Source organism: Oncorhynchus nerka, linkage group LG24, assembly GCF_034236695.1.
Source record: "Oncorhynchus nerka isolate Pitt River linkage group LG24, Oner_Uvic_2.0, whole genome shotgun sequence".
Classification (NCBI taxonomy): domain Eukaryota; kingdom Metazoa; phylum Chordata; class Actinopteri; order Salmoniformes; family Salmonidae; genus Oncorhynchus; species Oncorhynchus nerka.
Window position 1 is genome coordinate 68,336,447 of NC_088419.1, and position 20,438 is coordinate 68,356,884.

A 20,438-nucleotide genomic window follows, 5' to 3' on the forward strand; every position below is an offset into this window, starting at 1 on the left:
TTCTTATGGGTTACCAACACACACACACCTTTGTTATGGGTTACCAACACACACACACCTTGTTATGGGTTACCAACACACACTTTGGCAGGTGTCATGACGTTGGCCTGGGGGATAGGTTTATGACAGTCATAAATACCTCTTTCCCAGTTTTTCCTCTCTTTACCCTACTGATGTTACATTTGCAAACCCTTGGTTAACATAGAGATTTTGGGAACATCAGAACGTGGGGGGAAATGAACTATATTCTGGTAATCTGACCAATTGAACATATGCGGTGGTACTTAATGAATATGATGTCAGTTCGGTTGTCATCTGAGACATTCTCATCAATGATAAGATGACATAAACTCTACAGTGGAAAGTCTACACATCAGAGTTATCGGATTCACATGGAATTGTTGTTCAATTTAAATGCTTGAATATGAAATTATTTGTGATGGGATGAAATGTGATTTTAGCTTCTAAAATGTGGGTTTTCATAAGATAGGGCTCTGCTCAATCAGTGGCCCGCCCCTGTGAAGGGACATGGGCTATAAAACTTTTCAAACACGCCCTCCTCTCCCTTCCTATATAAAGCCTTGACGACAATATAACCTCCTGTTCCGAGGACGTGAGGACGAAGGTCCTATGTCAGAATGGTTCAGATAACTACAGAACGAAGCCAACATCAGGGTGAGCTTTGGTTGCGAATGGTATGAACTTTGAACTCTTATTCACTACAGAAGTGATACCTCCTAGCCGTTGAGTTAGCAACAGCAGATGCAAACGAGGGTTAGGAAGGAACAGACAGAGTATCCCGTCTACCACACAACGACGTTACTACAACGTATCTAATTGACAACCAGAGACTCGGTTGGGCAACACGGCCTTCCATCTACCACTAACCTACCGAAGCGCAGCTCAGAGTAAATATTTATTGCATTTTCCTTTTCCAAATGGGCGGTAATTTAGAATGCATGAGAGACTGTATTTACGATAGCACAGCTTCTTCCCTTTGTTCCTCAGTCTTCCCGCTCTTTCACTCAAACCCAGCCCCTTTTCTTTTGTGTAACAAGCTGTTATATCTGTTCCGCCCGCTAGGGACGTGTTCCTTTATGACGTAATTTGTAATCAAGTTAAGATTTAATTATGTGTATGTGTAGTTCTGTGTGATTTAGTTATTTAATAATGATTTAGGTATTTAGTAAATAAATCATTAAACCCAATTTTGCATTGCTGATTCAACTTGTGAGCCAGGGTTCGTGCAGATAACCAAGAATTTACAACTTTCAGATGAGACTGAATTAAGATGACGATTAATATTGACTGCTATTGATGTAAAATATTACTAGGTCTTTAAGTTTATTTGGAAGATAACAGCTCTATAAATATTATTTTGTGGTGCCCGAATCTAGTTAATTACATTTACATGATTAGCTCAATCAGGTAATATTAATTACAGATAAATTATTTTATAGATTAGCATGTCATATCACTTAATCCGGCATAGCCAAAGACACGACACAGGACAGCGTGTATTGGTCCAGTTGGGGCTGGATGATGTCATAATCCAGACAAAGCAGCAGTCATATACCGGTAAAGAGAGAAACATTTGAGAAATAGTAGTTGGGTAAGACTCTGCTCTGCCAACCTCCTGCTTTTCACTACAGGACAAATGAGCCTATTGAGGGACTGGGGAATCAGACACACACTGAAGGACGGGGCAGACAGCAGGAGGAGGGAGATGGATGTGGCTACCTGGAGGAAGTAGTAGAGAATAAATCAGCATCACAACAACCCAGTCTGACACTCACCACTCTTGTTGGCTACAGCAGCAGTACTACGTACATATTCAGCAGGGTGACAACATGTAGGGAACACCAGCCAGGACTTGCAAAGAGACTTGTGGTTTAACTACTCCCTACATTATCTCTCATCTCTTTCATCCCATTGACCCTTTGAAATGGGTTCTGGAAAGATGTGCCCATGCTAATAATACAGACCCCAAATTACTGGCTTCCTTAATCAAACACATACCAAATTCATCTAGCTAATGAAATGCATACCTGACCAATTAGGGGTTGAGGCTAACAAACATCCTGCCATTAGAAACAAAGCTGGCCTGTACCAACCTGCTTGAGAGGCAGAGAGAGCTTTGTGGAAGATAGTATTTCAACGCCAGCCTTCCTGACTGATGTACCAATTGAGCTATATGACCCCTGACCTCATTTCTCAGACTCCTTCAGGGTGTGCATGTATGTGTGTGTTCTAGTCTTGAGTTCAATTTGAAAATGAACAAGGGATCATAAAAAAATGCATCACATGAGGGTGAGGAGGGAGTGTGTGTCTGTTATTCTGTGAAAGATGGATTGACAGGGAGAGGGATATAGAGAAGGAGAGAGAGATTAAAAGGTCTAGAGCAGGTGTGTGACTCATGTTATATTAAACTACATTTAAAAGTTATGAGTGGAAAAGCATCTGGTGAACACACACAGACCCATTCATGCACATGCACACACATGCTCACACACACAAGTAATCCAGCTATCGGTTGACTCATAAGTCTAGCCCTTCAAACTGGTGATTGGAATCTGGACAGCATGGGTCAGGAGTCCTGTAGTGATCAGTCTCTTTTATGACAAACCAATTGTCTGCTTGCATCACATTTTGGCACCCTATGGGGTCTCTCCGTCTTTATGGGATGGTAACTTAATCCCCCCAAGGCCCAGCTACCCCTCCCATCCCTGTGGAGACTCCCCTGCCATGCCCCCCTATCCCTGGGACCAAACGCCGCACGTAGCTACAGATAGCCCAGCTCTGTTATAGCTGACAGGGAGTGCAACTGCATATAGAAAGTGAGAGCGAGCCTGTAGTCTCTCCTTGCTTACCCTCTCTGCATGTGCACATGCACACCCAGGCATGCATGCATACACCAGCATGCACGTGAAAACACACAAAACAGTCCTCACCCCTCCCATCTCTCCCGCCTTTTCTTCCTTCCCCCTCTCTCTCTTTCCTCTTCTCTCCTTACTCACCTCCTCTCTTTCCTCTCCCTCCTTCCCAGATTGTATAAATATCCCTGAGTTGTTGAGAGGGACTCAGAGACCTGAGGACCCTGACCTGAGAAACAAACAGACCAGAACAGAAAGAAGAGAGACAGACAGGCAGCAGCAAGAAAACAGACAGACTAATCAGAGAATAAGAACAATAATCTGCTGTAACACATTGAGAAAAACAAGGAAAAGGAAGACAGTTGGGTAAGAACTAGGTGAAAAGATAGAAGGGGAAATTACCACAGCTAGAGAAAAAGGAGAAGGGTTGAAACACAGAGTGGTGGAAGAGAGACCCTGAAGACAGAGAGTGTGAGAGAGCAGAAGAACCACGTCTAGTCTACATCTGTGTGTGTAGCTGTTTGTTTCCACCATGTGGCTGCTGCTTAGCGTGTGTGTGTTCTGTCTGCTGGGGTGCAGTGAGGGGCAGGACCGTGCCACTCTCTGGAGGGGGAACGACCACAGCGGGCGCTGCCAGTACACCTTCACCGTGCCCAGCCCCAGCGAGACCAGCTGCTCCCCTACAGTCTCCGGAGGACCAGAGATGGAGGGGCTCAAGGCTAGACTCAGCCTGCTGGAGGTATTGGTGGCCAGGCTAACTGGAGGGGAGATAGGGGGTCCTGGGGCTGGGTCCCAGTCCCAGGCTGGTCTCCAGGAGGCTCTGACCCAGGCTATGGGAGAGAGGATCCTGCTGCAGGGAGAGAAAGAGCGTCTGGAGAGAGATGTGGAGGGGCTTCAGAGGAGGATGGAGGAGATGAGGAGAGAGACGGAGAGACTGCAGAGCAGACCTTGTTACCCACAACCCCCTCTGTTGCCACCCAGCATCCCACTACAGGACAGTGGTCTGCGACCTGCCGGAGGTGAGTAACAACATTCTCTCTGTCTGTTCTCTCTTCTGCTAGGGTCGGAAGTTCATAAGATTCCTGATTAAGTGGTGCAAACATTATAGACAGACTGTGTTGTAGACAGACTGTGTTGTAACTGTAAGTGTTCTCCATTCCCTCTATGAGACCTATTTTTGCTGCAGATCCTGTGTCTTGTGGTTTTATAGTGAGTCAGGAGATTCTGAGTTAACTGGAAGAGCTGAGTAAAAACATGACGCCACAGACCTGTGTGTGCATATGGGTGGGCGTGTGTGTGTACATGTCTGTGTTTGGGCAACACAAGCAAGGATGCAGAAGTAAGGTCAGGTTTCTCAGCTATCGGTCTGATTTAAAGAGCAGAGGGAGGGAGAAGGTTCTAGAAGACAGCCAGCGACAGACAGGATTAGTCTGGTATTTACGACCAGAACCTTCTCTATGATGGTGCTTCCCTGAACTTCCTACATTACACGGGGAGGGGGGTTCAGTCTCACCTCCATCTCACCTTAGGTTTGATGACGCTCAACTCTGTGTGTGTCTTGTAAAACCGAGATAGCCTTATACCGTAAATCCTCCTTTGCTAAGATCCCATACACCACCTCCATATCCCAGAGCAGCCCTATTGGAGCAGCCCTATTGGAGCAGCCCTATTGGAGCAGCCATAAAAGGAGTTCATATATTTCATATAACATCTTGGCCATGTTCTGTTATAATCTCCACCCAGCACAGCCAGAAGAGGACTGGCCACCCCACATAGCCTGGTTCCTCTCTAGGTTTCTTCCTAGGTTTTGGCCTTTCTAGGGAGTTTTTCCTAGCCACCGTGCTTCTACACCTGCATTGCTTGCTGTTTGGGGTTTTAGGCTGGGCTTCTGTACAGCACTTTGAGATATCAGCTGATGTACGAAGGGCTATATAAATCAATTTGATTTGATTTGATATATTTCCCTGCATGGTTCTGTGGCATCTGGTTAGATCCTCATGTAAGCACCTGCAGGCTGAAACATACAGATAGAATGCTGGGGGAGCACCATACAGCTCCACACAAATACACACACCCAGGGGACAGGCATATGGAAAACAAATCACAGCCAGAGAGAAGGAAACATGAAAAGGGAAGAGAAGAGTGAAAAGTAAAACAATTACAGTGTTTCCTCTATATTCATATTCCGCCACTCCCAAAATATGACAAAATAAAATACACGTTCAATATTTCTGCCAAGACAAGCGTTTCAAGGAATTTTGCACAATTTTGGCAATTAAGCAATTTTTTGATTTACCCAGATTCAGATGAACTCATGAATGCCAAGCTTGCGAGCTGTTCCCATAGACTTCCAGTCATTGCGCTAACGATATTTAGAAATGGCTCGCGAAACTACCTTCAACTTGTGTGCATGTGTGTGTGCTCGCATATGTGTGGTGAGGTATGGTAAAGGGGTCCTTGTTTTTAACAGCCATCCGCTCAACAAACACAACATAAATCCCCAGCTGACCTTGGCTGATAGAGCCCAGTTTTACTGGACCAGTTGAAATACTGTGGGCTCTACTGGGTAAGATTAGAACACCTCTCTGGCCCTGTAACAGGCCATGCTTTATTCATGTCTCCTTTTATTGTTTAACTCAATTGGACTTCCTGGTTATATAGTGGGTAGCTAGGGCTGGTCAGTCAGAATTAGGCATATAGAAGATGAGGTTGATGGTTAACCAGGTGAACTGAAATATGAAGTGGGTTTCATATTGGTTCTAAAAACATCTGTAGCGACTGACTCACCTCTCCCTAAATATATTTTGTTACATTCATTTTCTAATGGCTTTTAAAGAGACCTTTGTTGTAGAATACATTTTATCAACAGCAGCCAAGGCAAGCGACCCATTGTGAGCATGTCTGCATCCAAGAACAGCTCTGCTACACAGCAACATTGAGGTGGACCGACGCGTGCTGAGAGACTGACACTGAGGGAGGCAGAGCAGAGCAGCCTTCAACCAAATTAGAGCCTTTTATTTCCTCTTAGCTCTAATAACTCTAACAGCACATGGTTAGGGCTGATTGGGCCGTTGTCTCACACACACACACACACACGCACACACACACACACACACACACACACACACACACACACACACACACACACACACACACACACACACACACACACACACACACACACACACACACACACACACACACACACACACACACACACACACACAGAGGAACAATATGCTCTTTCTTGTTTACTTCAGATGCTGAATGACCTGGTCCTCTGGGAACACTTATGTAGTTCAGGGAAGCAAGACTCTTACCCCTTTCACCCCACCACCCCCCTCTCCCCATACTCAAACACTCACACACAGAGACAAACAATATGCTCTTGTTTACCTCAGATGATGAATGACCTGGCCCTCTGGAAACACTTATGTAGTTCAGGGAAGCAAGACTCTTCCCCTTACGCCTTTCACCCCACCACCCCCCTCTCCCCATACTCATCCACCCAGAAAGCATCCATTGACTCTGGCCATACAAGGCATGAACAGAAGCAAACAATAATGGACATTCTCATTGTGTAAGGTCAGGCTGTACTTCCTCCATTTCAAAACCCCTTTCTTCTGTTTTGTGCCTGTTGAACTCCCCCCTTCAAACCCCACACCTCTCCTTCTCCTCCAACTTTACCCCAACCTCACCCACTCTCTCCATCAAAAGAGGAAATCAACATCATTTTCCAGATGCTAAGGCTAACACGTTCTGCATCATTATCGCTCTTTAGGAGCCTGTAAACCCTTCACACACATGCCTTGTACCATTACAAGGTCGTAAACACATTAGCATCCATCACTGTTGTAGACCAGTCACGGCTGCTGTTTATCAACACTTCTGAAGCATTAAAAAAACGATCAATTGTAATGGTTGTCTGAGGGGCTGAAAGACTGAAGGGAGCAGAAGAGGGTATGGTGCAGAGGGGATGGGGATTGATGGGTGAGGCTTGGGCTAGTGTTTGGAGCTGTTCTAGTTGAACTAAACTGGTATGAGGAATCGCTATCTGTGGCAGCAGAGCAGATGGCGGGGGGCTCCATGACTGAAGGTTGTGTGTATGTGTGTGTGTATCCTACAGCCCGGCAGACTCCACAGTAGCTGGGAATCCACGCAGGAGTGTTTTTTTCCTCCTCTTACATTACCTGCTGTCAGTAGTATTGCCACAGACCCCCCCAACACACAAACACAGAGATACCCCATGGCTGGCTGATGTGGGCTGCTCTGGCCTCAATGGTCATTGCATGGTCGGTGTTGGTGCCGTCAGTGTGACCATTGTGTGTGATAAATCCAGTATGTGTTTGCAGGTGCTGGTGTTCTCTCTCACCTGGTTTCCAGACCTGGAAGACAATGGGACACTGGCAGCCTGAGAGGTATGGCGTCTTCTGTAATACCACTGAGTGTGTGTTTGCATGTTCGTGTACATATCTTATTTCAACAGAATGAATATAGCTTAATAAAAAAGTAAAAAGTACACAATGAAGACAGTGTCCAGTGTCATGGACAGATGTGCCAGGAGATCGTCTTTTAATGATTGTTGGTTTGATGCAGTCATCACGCCTGCAGCTGGAATGTGTCAATGTGTCGCAGGTAGTCCATCAGGGGTAGATTGTGGTAGTTCCCCACAAGCCGCTTTACCTTCTCCAGGCTAGTGCAGACTCTCTCTGGTGATGGTAGGTTGTGGTAGTTCCCCACAAGCTGCTTTACCTTCTCCAGGCTAGTGCAGACTCTCTCTGGTGATGGTAGGTTGCCAGCGAAGTACTGGTCCAGTTGAGGTTCAGTCAGAGCCTGTTGTTGTTGCAGGGCATCGATGAACTCCAAAACCGTGGGGTGTGTGGCACCAACAAGAGCCCCCGAAGGCCTGATGCTAGTCCTCCAGTGCCTTCCCACTGGGCACAGATGTCAATTCATTGAAATTCAGTGGAAAAAATGTTGGTTCAACCACTGTGTGCCCAGTGGGTTGTTGGTCTTCACAAAGTCTTGCTGCTTGACAACATCATAGTAGTTCCACATTTCTGAAATATACATAGAGACATTAGACACCGTGCAATGCTTTAATACTGTCATAATAATAAATATTAGGTCTATAGGTCCTCCTGTTCAAAAGGCCACGGCTTACTCAACACAAACACAACCGCCGAACAGGCATTTACACGTCTGGGTCTCCAGTTCCTCCTTCAAAACCAGCCAACCCTCTACAATCTCTGATCCGCACTTGGCATTGTTGTGTTCTCCCGCTATCTTAGTGATACGCCTGGCAGTGAGGTTGATGTGACCTTTGCACTTGTACTGATCATAACTGGTAACTGATCATAACCCCCCCTCACTCCAGACCCAGCATGGCAGTATGGTGGTAATCCAGTGCTCCAGGAGTTGAAGGCTGAAGTGACTGAGATTCCTGCTCCTAGTCCTGAGGGCCCAGAGGACAACACAGGTGAGACACACACCTGAACACACAGCTGTCCTGAACACCCACCTGGAGTATCAAATAGTTCATTAACCTGACGCGGTCCCAACAGACCCATTATTATTACACAGTAACCCCCTCTCCCCCATACAGCTGACCCACAGAATACCAGGGCAATACCAGGGCATATATTAGGGCAAATACCAACACCAGAGCATGAGACTGCATGTGTTTGTATATTTAGTGCCTGACAGGGAACGAGATCCATTGAAGCTCTCTGAGCGCACTGAGTGGCACATCTATGATAAGATTATCTCCATCATACGTGTTACCCTGGCACATTTCCGTTGCCATTTCTGTCACATCTCGAAAACGACTGAAACGTCAACAAAATAAACATGCTGAAATGAATGTGTGTCCTGGAATAATTAATATCAGTGATGGCTGTGCCTGTAACACCTTTATATTTAACCTTACATCCAGAGGTACAGCACCCCCCTTCTCTGCCTCACACACACCATTCTGTCTTGAATATTCTGAATGTATTTTAGGAATTGGTCAATTTACAGCAGCCTGATCATTCTCTGAGTGAGAGACTTGAAGTGGTGAAGGATTCCTTCCTGCATCTGATCAGCTGCTGCCTTACTCTGTACCACACACACACTCATTGGGTATGTCAACCCAACACGCTGTAGACCTACTAGATCTCTACTGACTGATGATCATCTCTCATATCTTTCAGAAGCCATGACTTCTTCCCTCCATCCCCCTATCCAACAACATGATTTACTACAGATCATCTCTCATATCTTTCAGAAGCCATGACTTCTTCCCTCCATCCCCCTATCCAACAATATGATTTACTACAGATCATCTCTACACACACCTCTTCCTCTCTCACTCTCTCACTTCAATTTCAATTTAAATTTACGGGGCTTTATTGGCATGGGAAACATATGTTTACATTGCCAATGCAAGTGAAATAGATAATAAACAAAAGTGAAGTAAACAATAAAAAATGTACAGTAAACATTACACTCACAAAAGAATAAAGACATTTCAAATGTCACTCTCTCTTACAGGGTGCATCTCAATAGTCTAAAATAGACACCTCTAACAACTGCCCCGCTCCCCCTCCCAATCTCTCACTTAATGTCTCTAACTGCCCTCCCCATCTCTCTCTTAATATCTCTAACACTCCCCTCCTCTCTCACAGGCTGTGGAGAGTTGATATCAATAGGTGAGCCAGTGTCCCATCGTAAGGCTGACAGTATAGCTGGTAAGTACGGGGTGTGGATGCAGGACCCAGAGGCTGTGGCGCCCTATGGAGGGAAGATGGTGTGGCGCATTGATACAGTGGGGTCAGAGGTCAGACAGCTCTTTGGTTACGAAGACATGGATCAGCTCTCTAAAGGCTTCCCCTCCAAGGTGACTGACTGGCATGGGATAGTCCTAGAGGCTAACCTTAACCACAGATCTAGGATCAGATTACCTTCCCCCTAACCAACCTTTACCTTAACCATGATAACATATTGAGGTATAATGTAAAGTGTGACCATTGACCAGACTGTATTATCATTATCTATCACAAGGTGTTGCTGTTACCGGAGCCAGTGGAGAGCACTGGAGCAACTCTGTACCGCGGCTCTCTGTACTACCAGCGCCGCCGCAGCCGCACCCTGCTGAGGTACGACCTGGTGTCTGAGAGCATCGCTTCCCGCCGAGACCTGCCCCACGCTGGCTTCCACGGCCAGTTCCCCTATTCCTGGGGGGGCTACACCGATGTGGACCTGGGGGTGGACGAGCAGGGCCTGTGGGCCGTCTACAGCACCAACAAGGCTAAAGGAGCCATAGTGGTGTCCCAGTTGGACCCACACAGCCTGGCGGTAAAGAGGAGTTGGGAGACCAGCATCAGGAAGAACAGCGTGGCTAACGCCTTTGTCATCTGTGGTCGTCTGTACACAGTGGCCAGCTACACGGCTCCCAACACCACCATCAACTTTATGTTTGACACAGCTACTGGCCAGGGGAAGGAGGTGGCGCTACCCTTCAGGAATAAGTACCGCTACAACAGCATGGTGGACTACAACCATGCCCAGAGGAAGCTCTTCGCCTGGGACAACTTCCACATCGTGTCCTACGATGTCAGGCTGGGCCGCCAGTAGAGCTGAGGAGGCCTCTTCATACAAACCAAAGACTTTCTATGTCTGTCCTTCAAAGACTGACAGCTTTAGAGCAGCTAATGTGGTGGTAAGTTGTTAGTGTTATTCACCACCATCAATGCATAGGCCTAGTAGTTACCATAACTGGCCACTATAGTGATTGAGATTTAAAATGATTCTAGCAAATTGCATTATGAATGGAACCCCCTGCAGGTATCTTGTTTCTGTGGAAAGGCAATTGCTGTGGCACGGTCCACAAATATGTTTATAGAGGAATTATTTTTCTACTGTTTGGTCATCATAGTGCTTTTATTGTATTTCATGTATAGTTTTGAGAAGGGGATTGGGGGCAAAGCCAACATTATCAAGTCTACTGCTCTCACACATCAGTGATCATACAAGGTCTAATGTGTGTACTGTGTATAAAACTCATTCGATCCATCTGTCCTGTACATAGTGCCTCTCCCCCCCAGTAGGAAACATTTTCAGAGACAAACTTGCTGCTCTCTAGCTCAGTATGTATTGAAATATTGCATGTTCCTGTGCATTGTACTTCTGTATATTAAATGATGTACAAATTCATACCAATGTCTAATAAAGATGATCCATTCTAAATAATAGCTATCTGTAAAAATCAATAACTTGTAGATTCTAGGAGGATGATAATTCAGTCGCATACCCTTTCACTATCATAAGAAGGGGAAGAAATGGAGTCACCATTTAGCCCCTATCCATCCACTGCTTCCATCCATTCAGCTCTTTCAGGTCTGTGAACACAGACGGAAGGCCTTGGACCAAAGAGGCCAATTATGAAGAGCATTCCTTCACAGGTCAATATTGACTGAAGACTCCATTTTAGTGGAGATTGATGTGTTAGTGCAGTTGTTTTCCCCATCAGCTGCATATAAATGTTTTCCACAATAAAACACACGTCAACTCATGGGACCTTCACCAGAGAAGGGGGAGACAAGACAAGGAGATGAGGGGAAACGAGTGGAGAGGGAATTGAAGTGTGAGAAACAGAAGAGAAAACATTCACTGTGTTCCTTCTGTAAAGAGAAATAAAACTAAGGATGGCAGAATGTTTATGGTTTATTATACACTTCTCTTGGGGCACTCCATACACACTCACAGAACCTGCCTCAGTAACACATCACACATACAGTATGAGTATAGTCCTGATTTGGAGTCTGCACTCTAGAAAGCAAAAAGTCTTGGTTCTAAATCCACATAATCCAGGTTGGACAAAGGACACAATATATCTTGAGTTCTTCCAGTTTAAGGAAAGCATATAGAGGGCCTTCAGAAAGTATTCAAACCCCTTCACTTTCCCCCACATTTTGTTGTGTTACAGCCTGAATTTAAAATCGATTAAATTGAGATTTTGTGTCACTGGCCTACACACAAGACTCCATAATGTCAAAGTGGAATTAGGTTTTTAGAAATGTGTACAAATTAAAAGCTCAAATGTCTCGAGTCAATATTGTATTCCACCCCTTTGTTATGGCAAGCCTAAATAAGTTCAAGAGTAAAAATATGCTTAACAAGTCACAAGTTGCACAGATGCAATAATTGTGTTTAACATGAATGACTACCTCATCTCTGCACACCACACATAAAATGATCTTTAAGGTCTCTCAGTCAAGCAGTGAATTTCAAAAACAGATTGAAACAAAGACCAGCAAGGTTTTCCAAAGCCTCGCAAAGGGCACCTATTGGTAGGTGGGTAAATATTAAAAAGTAGATATTTAACATCCCTTTGAGCATGGAGAAGTTATTAATTACACTTTGGATGGTGTACACCCAATCACTACAAAAATACAGGCGTCCTTCCTAACTCAGTTGCCTGAGAGGAAGGAAACTGCTCAGGGATTTCACAATGAGGCTGTGATAGCAGAAAACTGAGGATGGATCAAAAAAATTGTAGTTACTCCACAATACTAACCTAAATGACAGAGTGAAAAGAAGAAAGCCAGTAACAAAAAAAATATTCCAAAACATGCATCCTTTTTGCAATAAGGCACTAACGTAAAACTGCAAAAAATGTACCAAAGAAATTAACTTTATGTCCTGAAAACAAAGTGTTGTTTGGGGCAAATCCAACACAAAAGCACCATTCTACATATTTTCAGGACAATAATCTAAAACACAAGGCCAATTATATACTGGAGTTGCTTACCAAGACAACATGTAATGTTCCCGAGTGACCTAGTTACAGTTTTGACTTAAAACTATGGCAAGACTTAAATGGCTGTGTTGTAATGATCAACTAACAACTTGACAGAGCTTGAAAAAAAAGTATACTAATTTGTATATATTGTACAATCCAGGTATGCAAAGCTCTTAGAAACTTACCCAGAAAGACTCACAGGTGTAATCACTGCCAAAGGTGATTCTAACATGTATTGACTCAGGGGGTTGAATACTTATCGAATCAAGACATATTAGTGTGTTTTATAAGTTGATTTAAAAAATCTTCAACTTAGACATTGTAGAGTATTTTGTGTAGATCGTTGACAATTCTTTTTCAATTTGAATCCCGTGTGTAACACATCAAACTGTGGAAAGAGTCAAGGGGTGTGAATACTTTTTGAAGGCACTGTATCAAAAGCACCACTATCTAAATTCAACATCAGAACTGTTTGATTGGCTCAGACTCTGATACCCATAAGTCAGAGTAGGTAGAAGTTGCCCCACCACTGATACAGGGTCAGATTTTGTATCCCTCTAATGGTTATGTGATCTGATGCTAGATCAGGGGTTAATAGCCATTACTTCTTCTTGCTGTCTGGTGTGCCATTGTCCTGAGAGGAGAAGTGTCCAGACATGGCTGCCAGAGCTTGATACCGATGGGAAATGGTGTTCTTCACCTCCTTGGGTAGCTCAGCATAACTACAGGGATGATAGAGCGAGAGAGAGAGAACTTACAAATCATCAGTGAAACTGGGAATAATCACTATCATTAGTTTCTGTCAATTGGTTCAATAAAAGACAGGTAAAGTGTGATGCATAAACCCAGTAAAATAAATGTCCTGCATTAGGTCCTGCTTTTGTTTTGTCATATCAGTCTGCCTGGAAACAGGGGTCCCATCCAAAGTCTCTGGGCCTCTAGGCTCTACAATGTAACAGTTCAGATAAAAGACATGTACAGTACCAGTCAAAAGTATGGACACACCTACTCATTCAAGGGTTTTTCTTTCTACATTGTAGAATAATAGTGATGACATTAAAACTATGAAATAACACATACGGAATCATGTAGTAACCAAAAAAAGTGTTAAATCAAAATATATTTTATATTTGAGAGTCGTCAAAATAGTGTCATGATGTGGCCCTTTCTGGGTGTAGATTGTGGCTCCCTGTACATTTCCCAGCTGTCAGGTTTACATCTAAATATTGTGAAACGTATGTGATTACTCATTAAACTATTTGTGAAAAGATCAAATCAAAATGGAATTATAAAGACCTTCGTACATCAGCTGATATCTCAAAGTGCTGTACAGAAACCCAGCCTAAAACCCCAAACAGCAAGCAATGCAGGTGTAGAAGCACAGTGGCTAGGAAGAAACCTAGAGGAACCAGGCTATGAGGGGTGGCCAGTCCTCTTCTGGCTGTGCCGGGTGGAGATTATAACAGAACATGCCCAAGATGTTCAAATGTTAATAAATGAACAGCATGGTCAAATAATAATAATCACAGCAGTTGTCGAGGGTGCAGCAAGTCAGCACCTCAGGAGTAAATGTCAGTTGGCTTTTCATAGCCGATCATTAAAAGTATTTCTAACACTCCTGCTGTCTCTAGAGAGTTGAAAACAGCAGGTCTGGGACAGGTAGCATGTCCGGTGAACAGGTCAGGATTCCATAGCCGCAGGCAGAACAGTTCAAACTGGAGCAGCAGCATGGCCAGGTGGACTGGGGACAGCAAGGAGTCATCATGCCAGGTAGTCCTGAGGCATGGTCCTAGGGCTCAGGTCCTCCGAGAGAGAGAAAGAGAGAATTAGAGAGAGCATACTTAAATTCACACAGGACACCGGATAAGACAGGAGAAGTACTCCAGATATAACAAACTGACCCTAGCCCCCCGACACAAACTACTGCAGCATAAATACTGGAGGCTGAGACAGGAGGGGTCAGGAGACACTGTGGTCCCATCCGATGATACCCCCGGACAGGGCCAAACAGGAAGGGTATAACCCCACCCACTTTGCCAAAGCACAGCCCCCACACCACTAGAGGGATATCTTCAACCACCAACTTACCATCCTGAGACAAGGCCGAGTATAGCCCACAAAGATCTCCGCCATGGCACAACCCAAGGGGGGGCGCCAACCCAGACAGGAAGATCACATCAGTGACTCAACCCACTCAAGTGACGCACCCCTCCTAGGTACGGCATGAAAGAGCACCAGTAAGCCAGTGACTCAGCCCCTGTAATAGGGTTAGAGGCAGAGAATCCCAGTGGAAAGAGGGGATCCGGCCAGGCAGAGACAGCAAGGGCGGTTCGTTGCTCCAGAGCCAGACTACACTCAATCATATGACCCACTGAAGAGATGAGTCTTCAGTAAAGACTTAAAGGTTGAGACCGAGTCTGCGTCTCTCACATGGGTAGGCAGACCATTCCATAAAAATTGAGCTCTATAGGAGAAAGCCCTGCCTCCAGCTGTTTGCTTTGAAATTCTAGGGACAATTAGGAGGCCTGCGTCTTGTGACCGTAGCGTACGTATGTATGTACGGCAGGACCAAATCAGAGAGATAGGTAGGAGCAAGCCCATGTAATGCTTTGTAGGTTAGCAGTAAAACCTTGAAATCAGCCCTTGTCATAACAGGAAGCCAGTGTAGGGAGGCTAGCACTGGAGTAATATGATCAAATTGTTTAGTTCTCGTCAGGATTCTAGCAGCTGTATTTAGCACTAATTGTTATTATTTAGTGCTTTAGTGACAAAAGATGTCATGTGATGTTAACCTTTAAATGAGAGTATGGGTTTTTCATATGAAGTTAACCAAATCAATGGCCACACCCACGTGAGCATGGACATTACGTCGGCGTCATGGAACCGCCCTTTTCTATTAAAACGTATAAAATCCACTACTGATGAAATTCACACCAGACCACGCAAACCCCAGTGTAAGCTAACAGTCTGACTATGTTATTCAATTATGTAATGCACCTAATTTATGAAAGTTGCCAATCGCATTATAAAGTCAAGAGAAGGAAAAGCCTGGAAGGATGAGATGACTAGAAACGATTTGGTTGACCGTTGGCTGATTTTCCTTCACTCTGTGGTCCAACTCATCCCAAACCATCGCAATTGAGTTGAGGTCAGGTGATTGTGTAGGCCAGGTCATCTGATGCAGCACTCCATGACTCTCCTTCTTAGTCAAATAGCCTTTACACAGCCTGGAGGTGTGTTGGGTCATTGTCCTGTTTAAAAAGTAATGATAGTCCCACTAAGCCCAAACCAGATGGGATGGCGTATAGCTGCAGAATGCTGTGGTAGCCATGCTGGTTAAGTGTGCCTTGAATTCTAAATAAATCACTGACTGTTTCACCAGCAAAGCACCCACACACCACCTCATCCTCCATGCTTCACGGTGGGAACCACACATGCGGAGATCATCTGTTCACCTACTTTGCGTCTCACAAAGACACAGCGGTTAAAACCAAAAATCTCACATTTGGACTCATCAGACCAAAGGACAGATTTCCACCGGTCTAATGTTCATTGCTCGTGTTTCTTGGCCCAAGCAAGTCTCTTCTTATTATTGGTGTCCTTTAGTAGAAGTTTCTTTGCAGCAATTCTTCCATGAAGGCCTGATTCACAGAGTCAAACAAAGTTTTATTTGTCACAAGCGCCGAAAACAACAGGTACAGTGGAATGCTTACTTACAAGCCCTTAACCAATAATGCAGTTAAGAAAATACCTAAAAAAGTAGGAGATAAAAGTAACAAATAATTAAAGAGCAGCAGTAAAATAACAATAGCGAGGCTATGTACAGGGGGTACCGGTGTCGAGGTAATATGTACATGTAGGTAGAGTTATTAAAGTGACTATTGTCACACCCCCCCCCTCTGCAGTGCAGGGGCGGTTCCTCCTGCAGGCAGAGGAGGGTCGTTAGTGATTGGAGTCACCTGGGCTCAGGGTATTTAAACGGCTTCACTAATCTCTCCCTCTCTGCTCTTCCAGGTATGATCCTGTTTTGTTTGTTCCTTTGTAGTTTTGACTCAGTCATTCACACACACAGATTCATGCATCCCTGCACTTTACATACACCTTACATTATGATACTTTCACACCTCATTCCTTTTTCTTTGTTTAAAGTTAATAGTTTTGGTTTATAATAAAGAACCTTTTTGATGCAATGCAAATAGTCTGAGTAGCCATTTGATTAGCAGATGGAAATTAGGTCAAAACTGATTTAAGTTTCCCTGCATTAATGTCCCCGGCCACTAGGAGTGCCACCTCTGGATGAGCGTTTTCCTGTTTGCTTATGGCGGTATTCAGCTCATTGAGTGCGATCTTTGTGCCAGCTTCGGTCTGTGATGGTATGTAAGACAGCTACGAAAAATACAGATAAACTCTCAAGGTAGATAGTGTGGTCTACAGCTTGTCATGAGATACTCTACCTCAGGCGAGAAAACCCTTGACACTTCCTTAGATATCGTGCACTAGCTGTTGTTTACAAATATACATAGGCCACCACCCCGTGTCTTACCAGAGGCTGCTGTTCTATCCTGCCGATAGTGTGTATAACCCGCCAGCTGTATGTTATTAATGTTGTTGTTCAGCCATGACTCAGTGAAACATAAGATATTACAGTTTGTAATGTTCTGTTGGTAGGATATACATGCTTTTAGTTCGTCCCATTTATTTTCCAGCGATTGAACGTTGGCTAACAGTACAGATGGCAAAGGCAGATTAGCCTCTCGTCGCCTGATCCTCACAAGGCACCCCGATCTCGTTCCACAAAATCTATGTTTCTTTCACCTGTGAATGACAGGGATGAGGGCTTGTTCGGGTGTTTGGAGTATATCCTTCCAGTCCAACTCTTTAAAGAAAAATCTTTGTCCAAATCGAGGTGAGTAATCGCTGTTCTGATGTCCAGAAGCTCTGATGTCTAGAAGCTGCTACCGTCATAAGAGACGATAGCAGCAACATTATGTACAAAATAAGTTACAAACAATAAGAAAAATCTAACAAAATAGCACAGTTGGTTAAGAGCCCATAAAACAGCAGCCTTCCTCTCCGGGACCATCATCAATATTCAGTCTCCTCTGAACAGTTGATGTTGAGATGTGTCTGTTACTTGAACTCTGAAGCATTTATTTGGGCTGCAATTTCTGAGGCTGGTAACTCTAATGAACTTATACTCTGCAACAGAGGTAACTCTGGGTCTTCCTTTCATGAGAGCCTGTTTAATCATAGCCCTTGATGGTTTTTGCAACTGCACTTGAATAAACTTTAGAAGTTCTTGAAATTTTCCTGATTGACTGACCATCTTAAAGTAATGATGGACGGCCATTTCTCTTTGCTTATTTGAGCTGTTCTTGCCATTATACGGACTTAGTCTTTTACCAGAAAGGGCTCTTCTGTATATCACCCCTACCTTGTCACAACACAACTGATTGGCTCAAACGCATTGAAGTAAAGAAATTCCACACATAACTTTTAACAAGGCACAGCAGTTAATTGAAATGCATTCCTGGTGACTACCTCATGAAGCTGGTTGAGAGGACGCAAAGAGTGTGCAAAGCTGTCAAGGCAAAGGGTGGCTACTTAGAATCATTTCAAATATAAAATCTATTTTGATTTGTTTAACACTTTTTTGGTTACTACAAGATATCATGTGTTATTTCATAGTTTGAAATGTCTTCACTATTATTCTACAATGAAGAAAATATTAAAAATAAAGAAAAACCCTGGAATGGGTAGGTGTGTCCAAACCTTTGACTGGTACTGTATATTAGAGCAAGCATGCAGAGATGTTCAGTGTGGTGTGTGTGTGTGTGATATTCTTACCTCAGTTATCCCTCTGAAGAGTTGTACCAGTTCCTCTTTCCCTGGACAGAAGGCAAAGGTACACAAAGTCCAGGCCGACTTATCCTCAAACCCAGCATCTTAAACTGACCTGGGCCGATGCCCAAAGGCATCTTAAGGCTAAGTTCATCATTAGAACCATAGGATCCTATATAATTTTAAAAAGCATCTTATGGCTAAGTTCATCATTAGAAACAAACTGGGTCCTTAACAGTTCACACACGCTTACATAATAATTGGTAACTTTACATTTACTGTAACTAACTGTATTCATTTATACATAACATAGGCTTTGTAGCTTATATGAGTCATTGCTTACCTTCTGGCTTCAGTTTATTCAGGAACCATTGATAAGGTGTACTCACAGTCAATCTTCTTGGACACTAGTTTGTAGGGAAACTTGTCCCCCAGGATCTGAATCCCCTGTTGGTCAGAGAACAGAGCAGTATTTTAAAGAGCATGGACTTTTAGTCAGACTGCAAAACTTCTGTAACTCAGTTAATGTTATCTTTGTACAACACATATCTCCATCTATTTATTGTCTTTATTTAACTAGGCAAGTCAGTTATGAACAATTTTTTATTTTATTTTTTTACAATGACTGCCTATCAAAAGGCCTCTTGCTGGGACGGGGGCTGGGATTTAAAAAATGTAGAAATATAGGACAAAACACACATCACGACAAGAGCCAACACTACATAAAGACAGAACTAAGACAACATAGCAAGGCAGCAACACAACATAGTAGAAACACAAAACCTTGTACAAACATTATTAGGCACAAACAACAGCACAAAGGGCAAGAAGGTAGAGACAACAATACATCACGCAAAGCAGTCACAACGGGTGGGTATAATTTGTGGAACGTTCCAACAGGAATCTGTTCCAAAAACTTCGTTAATAACAAGGATGCCAACAAACAACGCATACAAAGTAGCATGATCAACTCACCACGTAGCTTATTCTTAATGTTTGTCCATAGGCTACCAGAGTGAGGACAGACATTTTTCCGAATAAACCTGGTGAGTGGAAAAACGTAACAAAATTGCCCACTCCCTACCCGGTATCCTGTTCTGCCGCTATACAACTGTGTATGCGTTGTTGGTTGGCATCCTTGTTATTTACGAAGTTTTTGGAACAGATTCCTGTTGAAACGTTCCCCAAATGATACCCATCCGTCACAACTGTCAGTAAGAGTGTCCACGATTGAGTCTTTGAATTTAGAGATTGAGATGAAACCGTCCAGTTTGAGTGTTTGTTGCAGCAGAACGGGTGTTGTATGTGGATGATCAGGGCTGCAGTAGATATCTCAGATAGGGGGGCGTGAGGCCTAAAATGGTTGTATAAATAAGAATCGACCAGTGGGTCTTGCGAGGGGTATACAGAGATGACCAGTTTACAGAGGATTATAGAATGCAGTGATGTGTCCTATAAGGAGCATTGGTGGCAAATCTGATGGCCGAATGGTAATGAACATATAGCCGGTCGAGAACACCCTTACCTGCCGATCTATAAATTATGTCTCCGTAATCTAGGAGGTGAACCGTCATCTATTTGATCGGCTAATAACAGCTATCAAACCATTTGATCTGTGCAAGTGTAATCTAAAACCACCACCACATTCCCCGTCAGTCATGCATTCACATGGGTTGGCTGCCATGGCTAGAGCCAAAGTAAAGCCTCTAATAAACAGCACACGCTGCAACGTTTAATGTTCACAATAGGGCTTTTCTACATGGAATGTCGGTTCTTGTGAACCATTCTGCTACCTCTTCTAGTTCATTTGCGTTTCCAGTCACGAAGACCACAGATCTCCCGGTTGGGACAACCATGTTGATGCCTCTTGTTGTCCGGAAGATAATCACCAACAGACCAGAACTCGCCGGGTAGCAAAGGCATCCGATTCCACATCAGAC

At 44.0% G+C, this 20,438-nt stretch overlaps 1 protein-coding gene and 1 long non-coding RNA gene across 6 annotated transcripts; one reads left to right on the forward strand and one right to left on the reverse strand.

Annotated features, from left to right (window-relative positions):
- Positions 1–3,072: 3,072 nt before the first annotated feature.
- LOC115108492 (myocilin-like) lies at positions 3,073–11,107 on the forward strand. Of its 2 annotated transcripts, XM_029632889.2 has the most exons (5): positions 3,074–3,892; positions 7,226–7,291; positions 8,251–8,352; positions 9,542–9,753; positions 9,918–11,107. In XM_029632889.2, exons 1-5 carry the CDS (start codon positions 3,406–3,408, stop codon positions 10,488–10,490), a joined length of 1,440 nt encoding a protein of 479 aa, XP_029488749.1. In that variant the 5' UTR covers positions 3,074–3,405; the 3' UTR covers positions 10,491–11,107. The 2 variants fall into 2 exon arrangements, with proteins under 2 accessions (XP_064865156.1, XP_029488749.1); XM_065009084.1 differs by lacking the exon at positions 7,226–7,291 and having other exon boundaries at positions 3,073–3,892.
- Positions 7,115–20,416, reverse strand: LOC115108493 (uncharacterized). Of its 4 annotated transcripts, XR_003860351.2 has the most exons (4): positions 20,292–20,416; positions 18,842–18,945; positions 18,505–18,545; positions 7,115–7,933 (listed from the first exon to the last, which is right to left on the reverse strand). It is a non-coding gene; the product is annotated as an uncharacterized LOC115108493 (long non-coding RNA). The 4 variants fall into 4 exon arrangements; XR_003860350.2 differs by having other exon boundaries at positions 18,505–18,945; XR_010460938.1 differs by lacking the exon at positions 7,115–7,933 and having other exon boundaries at positions 11,562–18,545.
- Between the last annotated feature and the right edge of the window lie 22 nt (positions 20,417–20,438).

What these genes read in the sequence shown, in the direction of transcription:
- LOC115108492 (XM_029632889.2), top strand. Translation starts at nt 3,406, where the DNA reads ATGTGGCTGCTGCTTAGCGTGTGTGTGTTCTGTCTGCTGGGGTGCAGT. An exon ending in GGGCCCAGAGGACAACACAG is followed by an intron (nt 8,353 to 9,541) that starts GTGAGACACACA and finishes CCTCTCTCACAG; the next exon opens with GCTGTGGAGAGTTGATATCA. An exon ending in CTAAAGGCTTCCCCTCCAAG is followed by an intron (nt 9,754 to 9,917) that starts GTGACTGACTGG and finishes ATCTATCACAAG; the next exon opens with GTGTTGCTGTTACCGGAGCC.